Genomic DNA, 21,653 nt, shown 5'->3' with positions numbered 1-21,653 from the left:
TATGGGTGATACGACATAATTGTGCACACTTGTCATTCATACTTATTTATTTTCATTGGATTAAGAATACATATTTACACATACTTATTGTTAATTTTTAACTACCCAACTACCCTACCCAAACCAAACTATAGGTACTTAATAGGTAAAAAAAATATTCTATCTATAAAGTATCCAAAGTTATGTATGATTTAATTGCATAACTTTAGATATTTTATAAATATATAACGAATATTTTTTAACTTTTATTTATTATGGCTCGGTTTTCGCAGGGTTTAATTTATTTTTAAAAACTAACTAACACCATCTGTAAATAAATTATTGTAGTCTAATTTCAATAAAAACAAATACGTATGACTGACAAAAACCCTTCGCCACTGCCTTATTGAAATAAGGTATTGATTTATTTAAACAGTGCAATATTTAAAATAAATTGGTTTACTTTTGATTGCTTAGGTGATATCGTTTTAAAAATATACAAAAATGATTTTTTAGTCAAAATTACGACAAAAAATGATAATAAAAAATAAAATTCTCTCGAATAGGTGAAAGTTAACACAGTTAAATCAAAAAAGCGCCAAAAACCTATTAGTACCAACTATACTAGTACCTATTTATAATACTAGTACCCATAAAAAAAATAGAAAAAGTTAAAATATTTAACATGGGAGAGTTCAAATTCAACTCGGCGTCGAATTGCGTGTCGGGCGAAAACGACAACCTGGACGAAGATAACCCCAACAGCCACCACGTGACGTCGCAGCAGCACCACCCGATCATGCTGCAGCACCAGCAGTCGTCGGGCAACACCAACAACTCCTCCCCGGCCATATGGCAGAACCAGAACGACATCCTCAACTCGCAGAACGGATCGAACGGGGCCAACAGACACAGATCTCAACCTCCGCAGCAGGCGCCCAGCTCCAGAGGCCCCGGCTTCAGGCCGTGGACGAGCGGGGGCGGCTCCTGGAGCGGCGGCAACAACTCCGGCGCGGCGTGGGGCAGAGGGAGGACGCAGCAGAACCATCAGCAGATTCCTCCCAACATGCAGCAGAGAGGGCAGAATAACTCTCCGCCCAAGTTTAGACGGAGTACCTCGTACCCTGGCAAAGTCCAACAGCCGGGGGATATGGACGAATCTCAGATGTTTCAGGTGAAGATATGCCAATAAAGAAAGATTTTTGTGTTGTGTTGTGTTTGTTTTTTTTAAATTTATTTTATGGGTACATACTTATATATAAGAAAGAGTTAGTTACCATTGATCAAAAATTGTAGTATGTAATTTGAAGAAACCGGGGTTTTATATTATGTATTCCCTTTCCTTTATACCTCGTTTACATGTGCAGGGTGGAGGTAGGCTGTTAAAATCTGCTATAAATAGTGCACATTAAACTTTGTTAGTCAAACATATTTGTTTTTATTGAACTAACACTACAATAAAATTTACAGATGGGGTTGGTTGGTTTTTAAAAATCAATTAAACCCTTCCTAAACCAAACCATACTAGTTTTGGTAATATATTATATTGGGTGGTACGACAAAATTGTGCACACTTTTTCATTCATACTTAAGTATTTGTTTAAGAATAAGAAGTTGGATTAAGAATTTACATTACACATAATAATATTGTTGGTTAATTTTTTTAAATTCATTTAGCCTTGCCTAAGTCAAACTATAATAGATAAAAAATATTAATCTATCTATAAAATATTCAAAGGTATGTATGATTTAATTGCATAATGTTAGATATTCTATAGATATACGAGTATTTTTTGACTATTATCTATTATGGCGTGGTTTTCGCAGGGCTTAATTGAATTTTAAAAACTAACCATATGTAAACTGTAGTCTTATTTCAATGAAAACAAATACGTATGACTGACAAAGTTTAGTGTGCACTATTTATGGCATATCTTAACAGCCTACCTCCACCCTTCGCCACTGGCCGACAGTACCTACGTGTTATCGCGGCCATAACAAGAAAATGCACGTATACATGCGTATTGTGCAAGTTGCGAGATGCATGAATCAAAAAAGTTAAGAAGCTTCTGAATTTTCACGCGACAGTTAGAATTTGTGAGTTATCCACGCCTGCGCAGTAGAAGGATAGTAGCGAATGGGATTGGGATGTTCCGTGTGTAATAGATTGTAGCGAGTACGACTCCGGCTTATCTGATTGTGGATTTGATTAAATGGAGTTTGACTGAAAATAGTGTCTGTTGGTGAGAACTGAGTATCTTTAATGGTTGCCTGATTCATTTCGGCATCTGAAAGATTAATATTGTCAAGGCTTCAATCCAAACTTTGTCAAAGGCATTCGCAATATCTAGGAACAAGTCAACTGTGTGCATAATATGTTGGTTGAAACCTTCTGTTATACCCAGGTGTTAGTAATTAGTAGCGTGACCAGCTCTAAACCCATGCTGCTTGTCTGAAACGAGTTTTGTCTCATTTATTACGATTTGAAGTCTGGAGTTTAATATTCTCTCTAGGATTTTGCTCATCGTAGGGAGTAGTCTTATAGGTTTGTGATTCCAGGAGAGAAGCGGGTCCTTACCAGGTTTTGGTAGTAGAATAATATCCGCAATTTCGAATCGAATCGTGTCGTGACAATTTATATAAAGCCACTGCTCGCATTTTTTATTTACTTAGAAGTCGAAAATATTCAAAATTATTACAAATTTTTAAATATTTAAATATATAGGCCACTATTAGGTATCATATATTTATTCTGGATTATTGAACAATAATTCTCTGATTTTATCTAATCTGAAAATTTCAAATTATACTTCTTTTGGTGCCGACTATCGAAACTTGGTGACCAGCGTGCAGTTAGTACACCTTTCTGTCATGGCCAGTCGTATCAGATCCCCAACGCCTTGGACACTGAGCCACCTGCAGAGATTACGTAGACAAGGCGATCTTCTTATACTGACGCTTCTGCTGTCTTCTACATTCTCCAGCATCATGAGTTAGAATAAATCATACTTCTCATTACGGAAAGTATGCAGTTGTAATAAATGTTACTCATTGTTAAAATTCGTACAAATTACCACTTTGGCAAAGTGCTACCTGACAATAATTTCTTTCGGTTTGAATGCTTTTCTCTCATTGTCGCGAATCGGTCTAATTTCTGTTGCGGCCAATTTCGTTTAAGTATTTTTGTAAATATTATACTGAACCCTTCTGGACAGAGAGACTTTCTTGTTAAACTTTACCGATCGTGTGTGTCTCTACTATCTACTATAGAAAGCATGTGCCTTTATTCCAATAAAAGTATACTTACTGTACTATATTATGGTCCAGCGTCTGAGCATAGGATGAGCACAAGGTCACATCACTTGCCTCGGTCTATACTCTTATCTTCACGCATGTATTATTTTCGAATGCGTGCGTGATACATGTGCTCCTGTATGACTGTAAGACGTGACATCTTACCAAACTACAAAGGCCTCGAGTTTTAAACTTTGAGAATCGATGTCTCCGCCAAATCTTATAGGTCCTTGGTGGCTGCTATATTCGTGAAGAGACGCTTCATTGAACCTGTATTCAGGATGTCGCCAGAGAATGCGACACTCCATATCCTAATGACACAGCGGCACGGTTTTTGTCGCCATTAAGTATACGGATTGTCTATACAAAACATATTGACTCAAGAATCGGTGCAGGTAAAAAAAAATATTTTTTCCCGCAAGTATCAACATAAATCCATTAATATTATTGACATATAAGCATTTAGCACTCGTAATGGAGAAATGGACACAGCGCCTCTAAAGTCGTAAGTCAAGGGGTGTATCCCGCGGCCTGATAAAATTCACACCGGTCACAATATTCTCCGTAAAAGACGTTTTTGTATGATAATCTACACTCTTTGGAGACACACACATTATTTCACGTCTGAAATACCGTGGTTATGTTTTGATCTATATTATTGCTTTGGTTGAGCCTAGATGGAGAATTATAGATCTTCTCTCTCACCGCATGACGTTACAAATTTCCTATAAGCCAAACGACTATCAATTCTTCATGGAGATAACTCGACTGACTCTAGGTCATTTGACTTCTGCATGCGTGTCGTTATATAATGGATCATAATACAATTGTGTGGCAAATTGCATAACGCTATTTGTATCCTCTGGAAAGGGAAGAGCTACGAAAGTCTGTGTGATCTCTAGTTGGACTGATCGTTCATTGCGACTTGGTTTCCGCACTGGACACCCTCCGGTATAGCGAAAATCGTGCGAAATAAGATAAATGACTTCTAAATTTTTGCAGCCAATCTAAAAGATTAAAATTATTTATATTAAATCTTTAGATCGCAATCCCAGAACGTTTTTTAGTTATATTGAATTGGTAACTATGAAATAATTAAAATATTCTGTGTTTGTCTTGACTTGCAGTTAATTTAATCAATCTTTGGCCTTAGTAGCAACGTTTTCCATGTTCACTTTCAATGTTTTTTAAAACCTCTATCTGCAAATATCAGTCTAATTCATTTTAACATCTACGCCAACCGATATATTTCAATTTCCGGCAATGGAAATACTGGGGCTTAACTTACTGGGTGGGATAAACTTGAACACGTGTTAAAATATGTTATTTTCAACAGTTACGTATGTATCATAATGATATGTATTAAAGTTTGTCACGTAAATGTAATGAGCGTTTAATATGTGAGGACAGTCGGTGGGCTTTATTTTACTTGGGCTATACGGCCTGACCGTCATAAAGTACCCTTCTTTAAAACTCTGGTCCATGGCGATGGCTTTAACGTTTCTATTTTATTAGACCGAGGCCTACTTTGAGGAATTTGAGAAATTTGCAGCGTCGTATGGAGAGCAGGTTAATCATCGAATTCAAATCTTGATATTTAGTGTGCGGATGGAGATGATACTTTTAATGTCACCGAGACTAACTGAGCCAATCCAACCCTCTCTCTAAATTCTTTATTTAAGACGATGTCTTTACCTACCAGAGGCACCTCGTGGAAAATTACGAAGCCTGCAATTTGAGACATTTTCTTGATAATTGAGGAATTTACATATTAGATTAAGTAAATATATTTTGACCTCACCGGGAATCGAACCCATAGCTCCGGGATGGAAGGCCAGCGCCTTACGTACTGCACCACGAGAGTGTTATTCTTCTTCTTGTATCAAGAAGTATTGTATAACTATGGACTTTTACTGCGAACAGGAGGGGTCTCGCCGCCCGCATAGGCCGCTCAGCCGACGGGGCCGGCTTTAAAACGCCGCGGCACTCAATAATACAAAAGCGGACATTACAACTTTTAAAATGCGGCCGCATCGCGTGCCAGTTTGTTCTGGCGAGAATCGATATCAGGCCCCGCTTCTCCACCCCGGCTCCGCCCCCCGGCCGCCCCGCGTCCCCATCGCCGAGGGGGCGAGGCACCGGGGCGGCTATGCGGAGGTTTTTACGGCACTGGCGCATTGGCACAGTTTTGTGACAATAACAGTCCGTGTGTATTTTTGTTTACGCCGAGGTAAACAACGCCAGTGCACCTTGTGTGTTACATCACTTACGAGGTATATTGCACTAAGTAGGTACTGACACGAATTTTGATATAGGATTCAATAATAAACCTTCTTATGCAAAGATGTTGAAAAAAACTTTCGTCTATAACAGGCATGTCCAACTTCAAGTATGCTTTGAGCCAGTATCAACATTGGAAGTGATCTAACACTAATAATTGTTTTTTTACCATCACAAAGAAAAATCCTCAATTTCCCATTCGTCGTGGACACTCAACGTCAAACTATCTACCACACCATTCCATACAATATCTGCGAAGGTATTCTAATTTATCTCTTAACACCCAAAAAGAGCTAAATGTGATAAATATGTTATTATTTGTTTAATTAAATAAAACACAATTGTATAGTATTTATTCCACTTTATTAATAAAATTTTGGACCGGTTTTGTCCTCCTCCACCATTCCACAATGAGTTTGACAGTTAGCACCATAAAAGAAAATAAATATATCACATATATCATTATGTATTCATGCGGTTAATTATTAAAATTAGTTAACTTTACTGTCAAAGGTGGTATATTTTAACACCCCTCAACTGTTGCCATCTTTTTGTCACCGAATTATAGTACGCGGTCCAATAAATTATAGTACGCGTTGTCATTATTATGTTGCTTGTTGCTTCTCATCACCAGGTTTGTTACTTCTCACCAAAAAAAAAAAAAACTGAGACCTTTTTTTATTATTTAGCTAATTTAACATATACGTAAGGGCCCACATGCTCAGCGTAGGTCAAAATGGAGCTTTTATGGTATTTTCAGAGCATAACCCTGGACATTCCTTAAAAATTGTAGATAATCTATTTATATAATTTTGAAGCCTTATTATCCTTTATGATTATTTTAAACATTTGATGACTATATAAAGTATTTTTATTACATAAAATAGTATTCTTTTAAACCTCTCGATCTAATCTATGTTTAAGAATATGGTCATATTTAAAGTACGTCCATGTGCAGTGGTGTTAAGATTTTTTAGATTTAATAATTTTTAAACGCATTTACAAAACCATTAGTAAAATTAATGTTAACATTATATAGTGACATATTTACGACAAAAAATTATATTTTATAATCTTTGTGATCCCAAATTTGACAAGAATTAGGCATTTTATTATTCAAAAAATGGGTACGATTAACACATTTGAAGATAATTCTAAAGATAAGTACTGATTATAAGCTATGTCTTTGACCATTCAAATGTGATAAACATCATATGAATGATTGCGTTACAATAATTATTGACCTAAGAATAAGGTAGTATTTTTTTTTTAATACGCCATTTCTATTGGCATTTCCCGGTGGTTAAGCTATAACATACGGCCGTAGCCATAAATTGACAAACTATAACTGAAGTATGGAGTAAGAACTTTGAGAAATAAACCGACGGCGTTCCAATAAGCGGTACTTTTTATTGAGTGTGTAATTTAACATGATAATTAAGAGCTAGTCAAAGAATCTAGTTTATCACAAGTTTTGTTTTTGTTTTGTTACGCCAAAGAAGTATAACTTCTAACGCGCGTACATAAGTACACACACCGATTTTTTTTTACATACAGTAAACATTACAAATTTTCGATTTGGTTGAACACTGTTATTGCCCTCCCAATTGGCATCACCAATGGCAGGTTAGTTCTACTCCTTGGGAGGACAAACAACAGCTGATGCTCCCGATTTATATGATAATTATCAGGGACATGTAAGTCAATACTACCAAAAATGGCATAGTTCTTATTTACACCACGTATCTATAAGTTGACAAAAATACGTGGCCAAATATTGATATCTTCTAGCATTTAAACTACAGTATGTAATCTTACATAGTTTTTTTGATTGACGCCAGAATTCCGTAGTATATTACGAAAAATTACTAAAGCCTCAATTACATTGAGCTTCTTTACGAGCTGTTTATTGGCGAATTTACAATCTGCCTGTTAAGTCGCCCAGTGTAATCATCGAATAAGCTAATAAGCAGGTTGTCAACACTCTACCGAGAAAAGTTGAAAGCCGGTCAACTTCACACGCTACACGCCGGCGTGTGGCCCTACTGCGTCTGCGCAGTAGAGCGCAGTACCAACCTCCCGGTAAAAAAACGAACTAAGTTCCGTCAAAATAGTCGTTGGCTTGTGGCTTCTCTGCGAATGGAAAGTTGTGTGTGTAATCATCAAATCGCAGTAGCTGAATCGCCCGCTTTTAAATTCGCCAATAAACAGCTCGTAAAGAAGCTCAATGTAATTGAGACTTAAGCCTAGACCGTATACTAGATTGTATCAAGGGACAGATTGGTGTAGTATTCATTAAATAAACAGTGTAAGCTTCCGTTTCTTTAAGTAATACAAGCTCTTCCTATTATAATCTAATAACCTACTTAATTCAAAGTCGAGACCTTTTTTAAGCTTTCTTGCCATTTTTTTCCGTGTTATCAGCTTTTGCGTATTTTTTAAAATTATCTGCATTCTTTCTTTTACGACTAGGCAGTTTTTTTCACTATATTGATTTTCCGTTCATATTTTTTCAGGCTCTTGACCTTTAAGCAAAAGAAACACAGACTATAAATGAATGAAAATTTATTAAAAAAAAATCTCATTATGGAACCAAAGAACTTTATTGAAAACATTGTCACCTCACGTGTTTGAGATAATGATACAATGTTGTGTAATTTTTAGAACAAAAATTTGTTATTTTATTACCACGTTTTTATTAGCTCGTATTCTTGTTTGTCCAATACAAATCTTGCAATCGATTTTTAACTAATTTCCCAACTAGCTAGACGTTTTAAACTTTTACAATATATCATAACACGATGATAATGCATTCTTTTAATACTTTTGGCAATCTTTAAGCAGAATTGAATTCATTTTCAGTTAATTCTGTTTTGTATGGAAAGTTATTTCGGAAAAAGTAAAACACTGTTATTGGTTACTAAGGGGGTCCTAGCAACTAAATTATTAATAGGTATATACGTGCGACACTATGGAAATCAATATGAAATGTCAAAATGACATTTCAGTATTCAGTATTTCTATCAAGTATAATAAAAAGTATTTATTAATACATAGAATTGTCAAGTTTATATGATTCAACAGAAAATTTAAAAACGTTGTATATAAAAAGTTATTTTTGTAATTATTTTATGTCAGAGTTATTGGAATGGTTCTGTTTTTGGTGTTCAACAGATTTCTGTACGTTGCTTTTATAGAGAAACAATTTAACCTTGGACATGCGTAGACGTATCTAGCAAATGTTTGGGATGATATCGTCGACTTTATCTACATCTAAGGGCGTCATATCGAAAGAAATTAAGAATTCCAATATTTTCTTGAAAAACAATAATCATGATATATACTTAGTACCAAATTTATATGATATAATTACTTAATTGTATTTTTTGTTAAATATTCTTTATAAAACTACAACAGGCCAAGATGCCCAATAACAGTAATGTAGTGAAACAGTAATAGAAATGAAACAATCACAAATACCCAGACTTCGAGAAAATCACATAAATTTATGGTGACCTTACTGGAATCGAAACCGGAGCTCCCGGATGAAAGGCCAGTGTCTGTATAGGAATTTAACGATCAGTATATTATTAGTTTGTGTTCTTGTTATAATTATTGGAAAACAACAATCAAAAAAATAGTTTGTATTTCACTGAAAGTAATGGCTAAAATTCTGCAAATATTGTAATGTATTGTCAACGTCAATTCTCAATATTCCAACTAGCCATGGAAAAAAAATATCGAAGTATCTACTCAACTCTATCTACATCTACAATGTTTCATCTATTTCTCTCGCTTGACACCCCGTCGACTACGTCTAGTTTTCTGTCAAAACTATCGAACTTCACGCTTGTTGTAGTATTTTTTTTATATGTACGTGAGATTAAAAATGCTGGTCTACAAAGGTAGTGTCATTTCCCTCCATTTTCGAAAGTGAAAACATGCTGTCACTTTGCTTCGTTGTATGGATTTTCGTCTGGATTTAGGACTTGGAGGTGGACAAATAACACACCGGAATTGTGGTGGAAACGGCAAGGTATATTTACGTTAATATATTCTAAATGGTTACATTTTTATACAAATTCTTTTCAATTTAATTTTGACGGATAGCGAGGTTAACACAGCTTACTGCGTTGCTGTCAAAAATGCTTCTCCCGCTAAAAACAAACGGTCGATTACGAGCCGAACAAATGCGGCGTTGCCATTCGTATTTTTTAACGGCATTCAGACAATGTTGCTGGTCAGATATTTAAAATTATTTAATTATTTTCGCAATCAACCCTTACTATTTGTTGATGTGATACCGATTAGGGCCTCTCCAGATTCACAGAGACATCCCCAAATGGGGACCATTCGGGGGTGTAACAGTAGGGTGATGCGGGTAACCGGACAAAACAGAACAGCCAATGGACAAATAAAACATTCATTTTTGTTGTATCTATTCATTAATCAAATATTTATAAAACTTAAGTTTATAAACGAAATATATAAGTATAAATATTTAATATAATATATAATCATTTGATGTTGGCCATTCGGCGTAAAAACCTCAATGTATCTGCTTGATTTTGATCAGAATTATTAAACTAATTATTTTGTTGTACCTAGTAACCCAAGCATTTTGAACATATTATTAGATCGATTAAGACGAGATATACCTAACTTGCCGGCAACACCGATTTGAGTCCCGCTTAATTGACGCTTTCCAGCGATTAGAAATGAAGAAATTAAATAATTTGATTTTTTACGGTGCATTGAAAACATGTGTTATTAATTATCTATACAACATAAAGATCTCTTACAATTAATTCAATATTAAATGTTATATTTTCCCTAAAATATCATAGTTCTGTTAATCGGTGTTCTGTTTTGTCACCGTTCTATTTCTTCATGTTCTGTTTATTCATGGAACCGTCTTTTATCACTGTCTCATTTGTAGTTTTGAAAGCCTTTGCAAATCTTCACATCCAAAAATATACAGTTACGCGCTATTTTCTGAAATTCAATGCTTGCTTCATTTAATAATGGATTAATATCCAATCCTCCTGGCTCCTCTGACATAAGAAATGTCACAGTTGAAGGGTTTCACAATCCACTTGACAGTGTGTGAATCAACGTCTGAATTAATAAATGTCATTTTCTGATAGGTACTACATTACCTTCAACATTTAAATTTTACCGCGGTTGTCTGCGTATCCGGAAAATTGTATGTAGTTTTGCTGTTACCCGTATCGCAGATCGATGTTGTATCGGAGAAACGGACAGCCGTATAGCATCAAGGTCAAATTCATGTCAAAATAAAACCACTGACATACACGGGAAAGACACAAAAATAGATACCTAGATTATAAATAAGAAATACATACAATCATTTCGTGAATATTTATATAAAATTTTGAATGATTCAAATGTAGGTTAGCAAGAAGGTGATTGTACCTCTATCTGTGTCCGGAAACTTGTACGTATGCAGTTCGCCGTATCGCACTTCACCGTCCAACCTCTTTCGGTAGTATAGAACTGACATAAAATTCATGTCTAAATAAAACACGGTTCTTGTCGGTTTACACTTTGCAGAAAGCCAGAAGCAAAGAATTTTTGAAAATAGCCGATATACTGGATTATTTGTTAGGTTAGGTTAGGTTTTCATTCTTGAATTCATGAATTTTGTCAAAATCAGCTACGACAATTGAATTAATGTTCATATTGAATCTAATAAAATTAGAGATCGTAGAGTATACGGTCATCTCTTTCCGATAGAAAGCTTACGGCGAACTGTGCGGCGGAGAAATGTTTTACGTACAATTTACATGTAACCCATCTCTTTACGCTGCGACAGCCTACTTTGAACTGTGATTCAGCGAAATATAATACGTAGGTACAATTTACAATATGAACCGGTTCTCTTTGCCATTGTGCAATAGTAAACAATTAAATTTAATTTTTACAACATCCGGTAGGTAATGTGTTTTTGACATAATTATACAGAGAGGCCTCAACTCTAAATGAAGACATTTTCATGAAAATCGTTTCATGCTGCTGGGTACTGTAGGATACAGGTATCGCTGTAACGTAACTACTTTATTTAGTATTTACATATTTGTTTACGGTCGAGGTTAATTTTTTTTACAATATTACAAAATACCAGTAGCGAAAGGTGGAGGTAGGCTGTTAAGATCCGCACAAATAAATAGTGCACATTAGACTTTCTTAGTAATACGTTTTTGTTTTTATTAAACTAAGACTACAATTTAAAGATGGAGTTGGTTAGTTTGTAAACATCAATTAATCCCTGCCTAACCAAACCGTTATTTTTTTTCGACCATGTCCGATCCTAATAGGATCATATGGGCCTCCACAGAGTAGAGGTTTGTATCAATAGATTTTGTTTTTTACGAGAAATGGATGTCAGCCACTTGCTCAACCTAGGTACATACCCTGACTCACACACAAATTGAAAAACAATATGTGTACTTGCCAGACCCAGGATTACCCAAAAAAGATAGACGAGTATTTTTTATTCAACGAATAATTTAAGAATGTAACATTCGAAATATTAAAAAATACATAATTGTTGAAAACACCTCTGAGAAAATATATTATAACCAATAGAAAAAATCTTTTTGAAAAAAGTAAGACACCCCGCAGGAATCTAACCAGCATCTCTTGGGTATCGTGCCAATGCACATAGACTATGCTAAAGGCGCCATATTTAATTGCGACAAATTTTAACTAATCGCTTTTAGTACTCACTGAAGCGCTTTCCAAATTGAGCTAATATTGGCGATCGGCTTTTGTATTTTAAATCAAAGTAGGTATTACTTGAATTACTAACCGACGTTACGGATCACTTCAAGATTTTTTGTTGTAACTTACTTGAACTTGCTAATAATTTTTAATTAACCATTTTTTTATTCGCTTCTATTTCGCGATACCCGAGAGATGCAGGTTCGATTCCTGCGGGGTGTCTTACTTTTTTCAAATAGATGTTTTCTATTGGATATAATCATAGACTATATTTTTTCTCAGAAGTGTTTTCAAAATTATGTGTTTAGGTATGCTATGGGCGATCCGACAGAAATAGTGCACACTTTTTCGATTAAACTTATTTGTTTTCTTTGAATTAATTACTGTCACATGATGTTGGTTAGTTTTTTTTTAAATTCATTTAAGTCTTGCCTAAACTGTTTCTTTCCATCCATAATTCTTAGATAATCTGGGCTATTTAACGTAATGAAATACCTAATACAATATACTTACTTCAATCTAAGATTTTAAACTTTAAGATGGTCATAACTTTATTCATAACATGCTTTCGAGACTTGCACACTTTTGGCAGTAACCCCACAATATGTAATTTATTCACAGTTACCTTGTTTATGTTATAGAGGTAGCATTATGCCTAAATCGCTGTTGAATTTTTCACCCCCGCTTCCGTACTCGCTGTCGGATTTTTTCGCACCCATTGACAAGTCAACTCACCCCTCGGCGCGCCGAAGTACAAATCTGCCGAAAATGCACACACAGTAGTTCACTTGCCAGCGTCGGCGGCCGGCGCTGGAGATGAGCGGGGGTGCAGGGGGGTGGGGCCGCGACCCCCTCGCCGAACGAGGTCTATCGATCGGGCGCCGAACTAGGTCACGCGGTCGCCCCCGGAGCATATCGCATCGCGCCCGGACTGCGCCCATGCCGTACCGTAACACTGCCCCGGCATCGGTTGTGACCTGTAACGTGTCGCTGGTGTTTGTAACAATACTCGGGTGCCCCTGTAACAACGCCTCATTAACTACCTACATAATATAATATGTTAACAGACAGTAAAAATTAAATTCCTTAAATTTCAGGCATGTCCAACTTAAAATAGAATTTATATAATTTAGAAAAACACTTTCTGAGAGAATATATTATATATAACCAATAGAAAAAATCTTTTTGTGAAAAAAGTAAGTCACCCCGACGGGAAATCGAACCCCGTATCTCCCGGGTTTACGCCCCATCCGTCGCATTTAACCAATATGCTATGGCGTGACACACTAATTGCGACAAATTTTAACTATTGGTCAATTTTAATACCTACTCATCAGCGGTCTTCCAAATCAATTAGTGTGTCACGCCGTAGCATATTGGTTAAATGCGACGGATGAGGCGTAATCCCGGGAGATACGGGGTTCGATTCCCTTAAATTCAGTCATCTTTGGTCCTCAGCGTCTCTCAGGGCAGAGTGAAGGTGCTCCCAGTCAGGTCGTTCACTTGGTCTCCCCGTTCATCTGCTTTGCCTTCCAAGAAACTGCAGAAGGCGAAGAGAGTTTCCTTTATCTGTATTCGTTCTTTTTAAAGAGGTGACATGGTCGAAGAAGAAGAACCCAAACCATAATAGTTTAGGTACAATATGGGCGACTCGACAAAATAGTGCACACTTTTTCATTTATATTTATTTGTTTTCGTTAAATTAAGGATACATATTATTAAAAAATATGGTGTTGGCTAGTTTTTTTAAATTCATTAAGTCCTGCCTAACCAAACCATGTTCGATAAAAAATATTCCTCTATCTATGAAATATACAAAAAAAATATAGTTTAATAGCATAATTTTACATATTTTATAGATAAACGGATATTTTTTGACTATTATCATCTACTATGGCTTGGATTAGGCAAAGTTTAACTGAATTTTAAAAACTGACAGTCTCCATCTACACACTGAAGTCTTGGTTCAATGAAAACCAATACATTTGACTGATAAAGTTTAGTATGCACAATTTATATCGGATCTCAATAGCCTACCTCCACCCTTCGCCACTGTTACGCTGTGTGAGTTTTGACGATATTGATCCAGTAGTTATAAAAATAGACACTCCAATTTTTAAATATTAGTACTTAGTATAGATTTTGGATTTTAAATAGGTCGTAGGCGAAAAATACAAAATTACTGACGTTTATAAGATTGCAGTGATTATTAAGAAATGTTATTTTTTCAGTATTAGACAATGTATTATGTAGTTCGCAAACCATAGCATATTATTTTAACAACCAAATTCTATCATTTCATTCCAAATCGATGTAATATTTCTGTGATATTAATTTAGTTTCCATAGCTTGTATATTTACATAGTTCTCCTAACAATTGTCAACTAATTTTAAACTAACTATTAAAAATATATTGTTATCTGTGGTTTTTGCTCACATTATTATGAGATAAGTTGGTAGTTTCAAGATGGGTGTTCAGTTTCCGATCTCTTCCGATTGGTCAATCCAAACTATTGAAATAATAACTGTAGATAGTTACTAACTAAATAACTAGTTACTTTTACATAATTTACTAATTATTGTTTCAAACTCTTCTGAAAAGATGTCAGCTTGCCGCTTACCAAGTATACGGCTATAATATAATATTATAATGTCGTGTCCGGAAAATTGTACGTATGCAATTGTTCGTATCGCTGTTCTCCGTGAGATGTTATATCAGAAATGGATGGTTGTGTGGTATTGAGATCAAGCTCATGTGTAAATAAAACACTCTAAATACAATCGTATAGTATTGATTTCATTTTCCTACTTGGCTCCAACTGACATCTGCATAATATAAAATAATTTTTAACTTTTTATATACTTACCACGTTTTTAAATTTTCTGTTGAATCATATAAACTTGACAATTCTATGTATTAATAATTTAGGACAAATAAGGCAATTGTCAACAATTTTTTTTTTGCTATTTTGCAACAAACAAACAAATATAGAATTCTGAAATGTCATTTTGATTTCCATAGTAACGCACGTATATATTAATAATTTAGTTGCTAGGACCACCCACTTAGCAAGCAATAATAGTGGATTGGATTACGGATTTCTTCCGAAATAACTTTTCATACAAAACAGAATTAACTGAAAATGAATTCAATTCTACTTAAAGATGGCTAAAAGTATTAAAAGAATGCATTGGCATCGTGTTCTGATATATTATAAAAGTTTCAAATATCTAGCTAGTCGGGAAGTTAGTTAAAAATCGATTGCAAGATTTGTACTGGATAAACAACCACCGGACAAACAAGAATACGAGCTAAGAAAAACGTGGTAAAATACGTTCAAATTACAGTATGCAAGAGGGATTCAGACTGAATAAAGCTAAGTCATTCTAAGTGTGCTTAAGGGTAGCACTTTGTATAGCGACGTAACTGTTTTTTTATGTATGCCAACAAAATAATACAATAATTTATTTATAAAATGGATAAACGTGGTAAAATACAAAGGTCGCTAGATTTCATAATCAGCCAAGTCCACTTTTAGGGATTTTTCACCTTTGAATTCCTGAAGTAGGTACTACTGCCTTCTAACATTTCTGCATTATCGTAATCATCCAAATCCGTCTGTGTAACACGTAAATCAAAGTTGTACAGTTTTTTTCAAATTCATCCACATCCACTGAACTAATAAATTATACTTATCACACTCAGCCATTGTCATTTAGACCAATCACTGACAGTGATTACAACAACATGGCCGTCGGTTGTTTACGAACTTTTGAGTGAGCGTGTATCAACAATGTCTTTTTCAACATTTTTTTGATAGAAATAATTAATGAAATAACACAATGTTTCATAATTATATATCAAAAGTGACTCTTGATAAAGCGAGAAAACGAAACGGTGTTTACAAATTACGTTTCCTGCCATTTCCGATTTTGGATTTTCATGATAGATAATAATTGACATGCAGTCCGGGGGGCAATTTGAATGTTTTGGGGGTCAAAGAGGTAATTTTGAAAATCATTTGAAGACGAAACGTAGCACAAGTATCGCACTAATTTTCTTCCGAGTTGTACATGTACCGTAATATACATATTTACTTACGAAAGTTAAATTAAATAATTACAAGATAAAAAGAACTTTTTATATACTAACCACGTTTTTAAATCATATAAACTTGACAATTCTATGTATTAATAAATACTTTTTATTGTACTTGATAGAAATACTGAATAATTAATATAGAATACTGAAATGTTATTTTGACATTTCATATTGATTTCCATAGTAACGCATGTATATATTAATAATTTAGTCACTAGGACCCCCTTAGCAACCAACAATAATAACTTTCCATAGAAAACAGAATTAACTGAAAATAAATTCAATTCTGCTTAAAATGGCTAAAAGTATTAAAAGAATGCATTGTCGTCGTGTTCTGATATATTCTAAAAGTTTTAAATTTCTAGCTAGTCGGGAAGTTAGTTAACAATCTTCAATCGTCCAATACAAATTTTGGACACACAAGAAAAAAATCTGTACCGGACAAACAAGAATACGAGCTAATAAAAACGTGGTAATAAAATAGTAGGTATTGCCTATGCGCATTTTTTATTTGAAGCATTTCATTTTTTTTCAGAATTAGTTAGGTAACTATAACATTTTGATGGGGGGCATGGAGATTTTTGAAGTATTGAAGTGAAGCTTGGCAGAAATAAGGTTGGGAAACACTGGAGATATAGATATTTTAATATTGAAGAATGTAATTAGTTAATTATTATTATCGTTTTGTAAAGTAGGTACATGTATATCGAGCAATGAAGCGACCACGTGCGAAGCCAGGTATTTCAGCTAGTGTTTATGTAAAATTATGAACAATTCAAAAGTAGGTTAGCAAGTAAGTACGCGCTCGTAAGTATGACAGATTTATTATCAATATCAAATCAATGTTTCCACTGAATCTAAAAAAATCGGACGAATAATACGTCTTTTTATTTCAATGCCATGATGTCATTTCTTCCCTGTGCGACAGCTCACGGTGAACTGTGATACGTACAATTTACATCTTAGATACGTTTTCGTAGCAGATTAGGCTAATTTCTTCGTGCATTACATCGGTTTTGTAGAAGTGGAATTTTGTATAAGTTTAGAATTTAATAAAAATGTCACAACGGCCGTATTTTAAGTTGAAAATTATTGTGCAAATGGGGGAAAAATGATACTCGTATATGACGATAAGATGTTTGCGTTGCGTTTATCATTGGATTATATAATGTATCTTAGTGTAATTTAGACTGTGATATACTGTAAAAATTTTCTCTCTTACGATATCTATACACTTTTTAGTCGCTCTAAAAATACAATAATGTTTTTTTTTAAACTTTTTTGTAAATAAATTTAATAAATGTGCCCTTTGTTTGTCTCTAATTTTAATTTATTTGTGTTGTTATAGTCATATAGTGCTTATATATTTGTTATAATTTTTTGATTGTTTAGTCAAATACCACCGCTTGTTTTGTGTGCTTGTACCTACATAAACGAATGAAGTGTTGAGAACTCAATTATTGATTTAACTAAAAGTTGTGTCAAAAAATAGCTCAGTAAAATATTGATTTAATTATTGTCGGTTGTGTCATTATCACGTTCGTGTCTCTCGAGACCGTGGATTGAGGTTCGAAGCTTGTCTCTTGTATAAAGCACATCTTCAATGTGTGTTCGCTCCAAAGCAATGAACTAAAAGACTGCTACCAGACGTTCCTCGTAATTAAAGTATGTTGTTACAACTTTCACTCTGTATATACCCCAGTGGCAAGGGTAGAGGTAGGCTGTGAAGATCCGCCATAAATAGTGCACACTAAACTTTGTCAGACAAGCGTATTTATTTTCATTGGAATACTACTACAATTTACAGACGGTGCTGGTTTGTATCTAAAATTCAATTAAACCCAGCGAAAAAACCATAATAGTAAAAAAATACTTTTATAGACAGAATAATATTATTTTTATCTACGATAGTTTGGTAAGGCGTGGCTTAATGGATTTAAAAAAAAATAACCAACAATATGTGTAATATGTATTCTTAATCCAATGAAAACAAATAAGTATGAATGAAAAAGTGTGCGCAATTTTGTCGTATCGCCTAAAGTATACCAAAACTATTTATGGTTTGGTTAAGGCAGTGTTTAATTGATTTTTAAAAACTAATCAGCACCGTCTGCAATTTGCATTCTTAGTTCAATGAAAACAAATAAAAATGACTGACAAAATTTAGTTTGCATTATTTAGGGCGAAAAAAAACAACTCTGCTTGAAATACTATATAAGTAATATTGAACTGAGCATAACATAGGTATTTACAAATAAAATTGCAATACAAATTAATAACACCTTAGTCGTGGATATTTTTGACATCTGAACGGAGTTTCATGCGAACACAGATGATTAACATTAGCACTACAACACGACTGATGACAGCTGTGCAATAGCATTGAAATAATCACAGAAACACTCAGTCTTTGATAAAATCACATTAATGTATGACTTCATCGGGAATCGATACCTGATTTTCTACCAATTAAGTTCTCAACTATTCATATTAATATTATAGAATAGTTTTTACTTAAACACTTCTGTTTGTTTTTGTTTTTCCAACTTTCTGTTATTGTGATTATATGATATTTTTGTTGCAATTATTTGTTTGTTGTGTACGACTTCTTTATGTTTGTTTATTTTGGTAATTTATTAAAAAAAACTTTTAATTCACTGCAGCTGATTTATTATGGATGCTTTTGTGCTTTTAATTTGTCCTATTGTTGAATTAATAAAACCACCTTTCTGTTTTGTGTTATGTTTTTTTTTTGTGTGTGTTTTTATTTATTTTAACCCACTTCCTTATACTAACCTATCACATACCTAGTGCACAGAATGTTTAGTATAGCTAATAATGAGTTTACAATCAGGGCAAGATTTATACATAGGGCTAAAGTGGCAATAGTCAAGGGCCCACGATTGGTAGAGGCCCCAAAAATTAACAGAAACAATCTCGAGGGAGAGGAAACAGCTGCATCCACGCAAAGGTAGATAGGTACTTACTTTCATTAAAATATAATATTCTTGAAGTCAATTTCAGAAAAAATACGCTACCCCTGCAATTATATATTACATATTTACAACGTGTGAACGATTCAAATACCTATAGGTTTATCAAATTATTTTCTGAATCCCACCAAATTTGGCATTTGTGTTCAGTATTGTTTGGAAAATCATCATGGATAGATACACAGTTGCACAGCGTATACAAATCTATTCGAGCTACTTTCGACCATTAGGAAATTTATGGTCAAAACAATCGACCTACAGAGCTTACTATTCGTAATTTAATTGGGAAATTCTAGTCAAATGATAATGTTTGCAGTTTTAAGAATCAAAAACGTATACGTACTGCTGAAAATATCGATGTTGTGAATCAAAGTGTGGGTGAAAATACAAAACAATCAATTACATGTAGTTCTCAAGAGTTTGGACCTTCTTATGGCACTACATGGAATATTATTCATAAAGATTTAAGTTTAAAGGCGTATAAAACACAGTTAACACGACAACTTAACCGAATAACCGTTTGGTGCGTGGAAATTTTGCTGGTTGGGCTTTAGAGTAACTTAAAAGAAAATATACATCTCTTATTTGATAATCCTATAATTATCCTATCGAGGGAGGCTTGTGATGCATTGCAGTCTTTATTTTTGTAATATAAGCGAGGTTATTAAAAACTACCATTAAATAGTATAACAGTTCATCGGGATGCATCAGTTGAACGATTAGACTGACAAAATTTTGCATATTGCTATTGAATTTTTAAACCAGGATAGGTTCGGGGTTTGGGTCCTCCAATACGTATTAGCTCAGTCCCCCTTCAAGTGTAAATCCGGCCCTGTTAACAATATCATATAGGTATTAATATCCGATGTAGCTTATGGTAGTGTAAAAACTAGCGACAAGCCATTCACAACAGACTGCCTTCAAGTCCCAGTTGGATCACAATAAAACAATAGCTTTTAATTAACATTTAGTAACACATTGAGAGAGTTCTCTATATGGATTTTAACTCATTGGCCAACATTTGGCTTAATAAAAAATATTAGCATCATGGTCCGTGGGTCGCCGATTCGAATCCCACTGAGCATACTTATGCTTTTTTCAATATATTATAATATGTATGTACATACCAGTGGCGTGCGGTCCATAGATGCTGTGGATGTAACACATCCCTAAGTTATTTAAACTCAAGAAAATAAGCTAACATAATTAAATATTATAGAAATATAGCATATGCATTTATTAAAATAATATCCGTATATTGTTGCCTTCGCTACATTGCCAATATATATGTAAAATGTACTTAGTTTTTTTTATTGTCTATTTTCCACGTAAATCCCGCATTAGTTACATAATATATAATGTGTATGTAGAAAGTTCAAGTAATATATTTTTAAGAGTATCCCTAATCTCAATAGTCACCGCACGCTACCGAGACACGCCTGGTTCGTAGACTGCATCTGGAATAGAAATATGGTAATGTCTTTTATGTGAGTAAATTTTCGTTTCTAAGCGGAACATTGTATGCTCGCCTCCATGTAATAGCCATTGGGGTCAGCTGTTCGACCAACCCACTGGGTGGGTACTTTGGACTGAATTAAAAACAACATTAAATTGTTGCCATTGACCCACGGCTTAATTAATAGGCTGTACCAACTTCACCACCGTGGGTCTTTTTAAAAATAGTTTGTTATTTTTGTTAATAATTGTAACGATTTGTTCTATTTCCGTCGGCATGTCATTAAGTGTACCTATACATAATATATATTAAAAATGGTCACATAAGCGATAACTATTTCAGTATAATTGTGCCATATTGCCCGTATTTATAACAGTGGCGAAGAGTGGAGGTAGGCTGTTAGGATCCAAAATGAATAAAACCTACGAAACTTTGTCAGTCATACATAGTTACGTAAGTATCTGTTTTCATTTAACTAATATTGCAAAGTGTTGGTTCACTTTTAGAATTCAATAACTAAACCCTGTGTAACCAAGCCATAATAGTCAAAAAATATGCCATTAATAATTCATACCTATTTGAATATTTTATAGATAAAAGAATATATATTTTTCTCTTATTATGGTTTGGTTTGGTTTAGGCCTTAATGAATTTAAAAAAAATAACCCAACACCATCTATGTGCATTTTTAATTCAACAAAAATCATAAGTACGATTGAAAAAGTGTGCACCATTTTTGTCGGATCGTTCAAAGGACACCAAAACTGTTAGGATTGATTTCTAAAAACTAACCAACACCACATGC

At 34.3% G+C, this 21,653-nt stretch overlaps 1 protein-coding gene across 6 annotated transcripts in view; it reads left to right on the top strand.

Annotated features, from left to right (window-relative positions):
• Positions 1-21,653, top strand: part of orb2 (cytoplasmic polyadenylation element-binding protein orb2) — a 104,012-nt gene that overhangs the window by 3,996 nt on the left and 78,363 nt on the right. For 4 of the 6 annotated variants that reach the window (XM_085940634.1, XM_085940636.1, XM_085940632.1 and 1 more), the window contains one exon: positions 457-1,153. In XM_085940634.1, coding sequence (XP_085796760.1) covers positions 665-1,153 — 489 coding nt within the window. In that variant the 5' untranslated portion in view covers positions 457-664. The remainder of the gene's footprint in view (positions 1-456; positions 1,154-21,653) is intronic. The other 2 variants (XM_085940637.1, XM_085940633.1) reach the window with 1 other exon arrangement.

This window comes from Rhyacophila brunnea, unplaced genomic scaffold (assembly GCF_057557595.1).
Source record: "Rhyacophila brunnea isolate RB1 unplaced genomic scaffold, BYU_Rbru_1.0 scaffold_13, whole genome shotgun sequence".
Classification (NCBI taxonomy): Eukaryota; Metazoa; Arthropoda; class Insecta; order Trichoptera; family Rhyacophilidae; genus Rhyacophila; species Rhyacophila brunnea.
The sequence above is the reverse complement of the archived record's forward strand: the minus strand, read 5'-3'. Positions and strand labels throughout refer to the sequence as shown.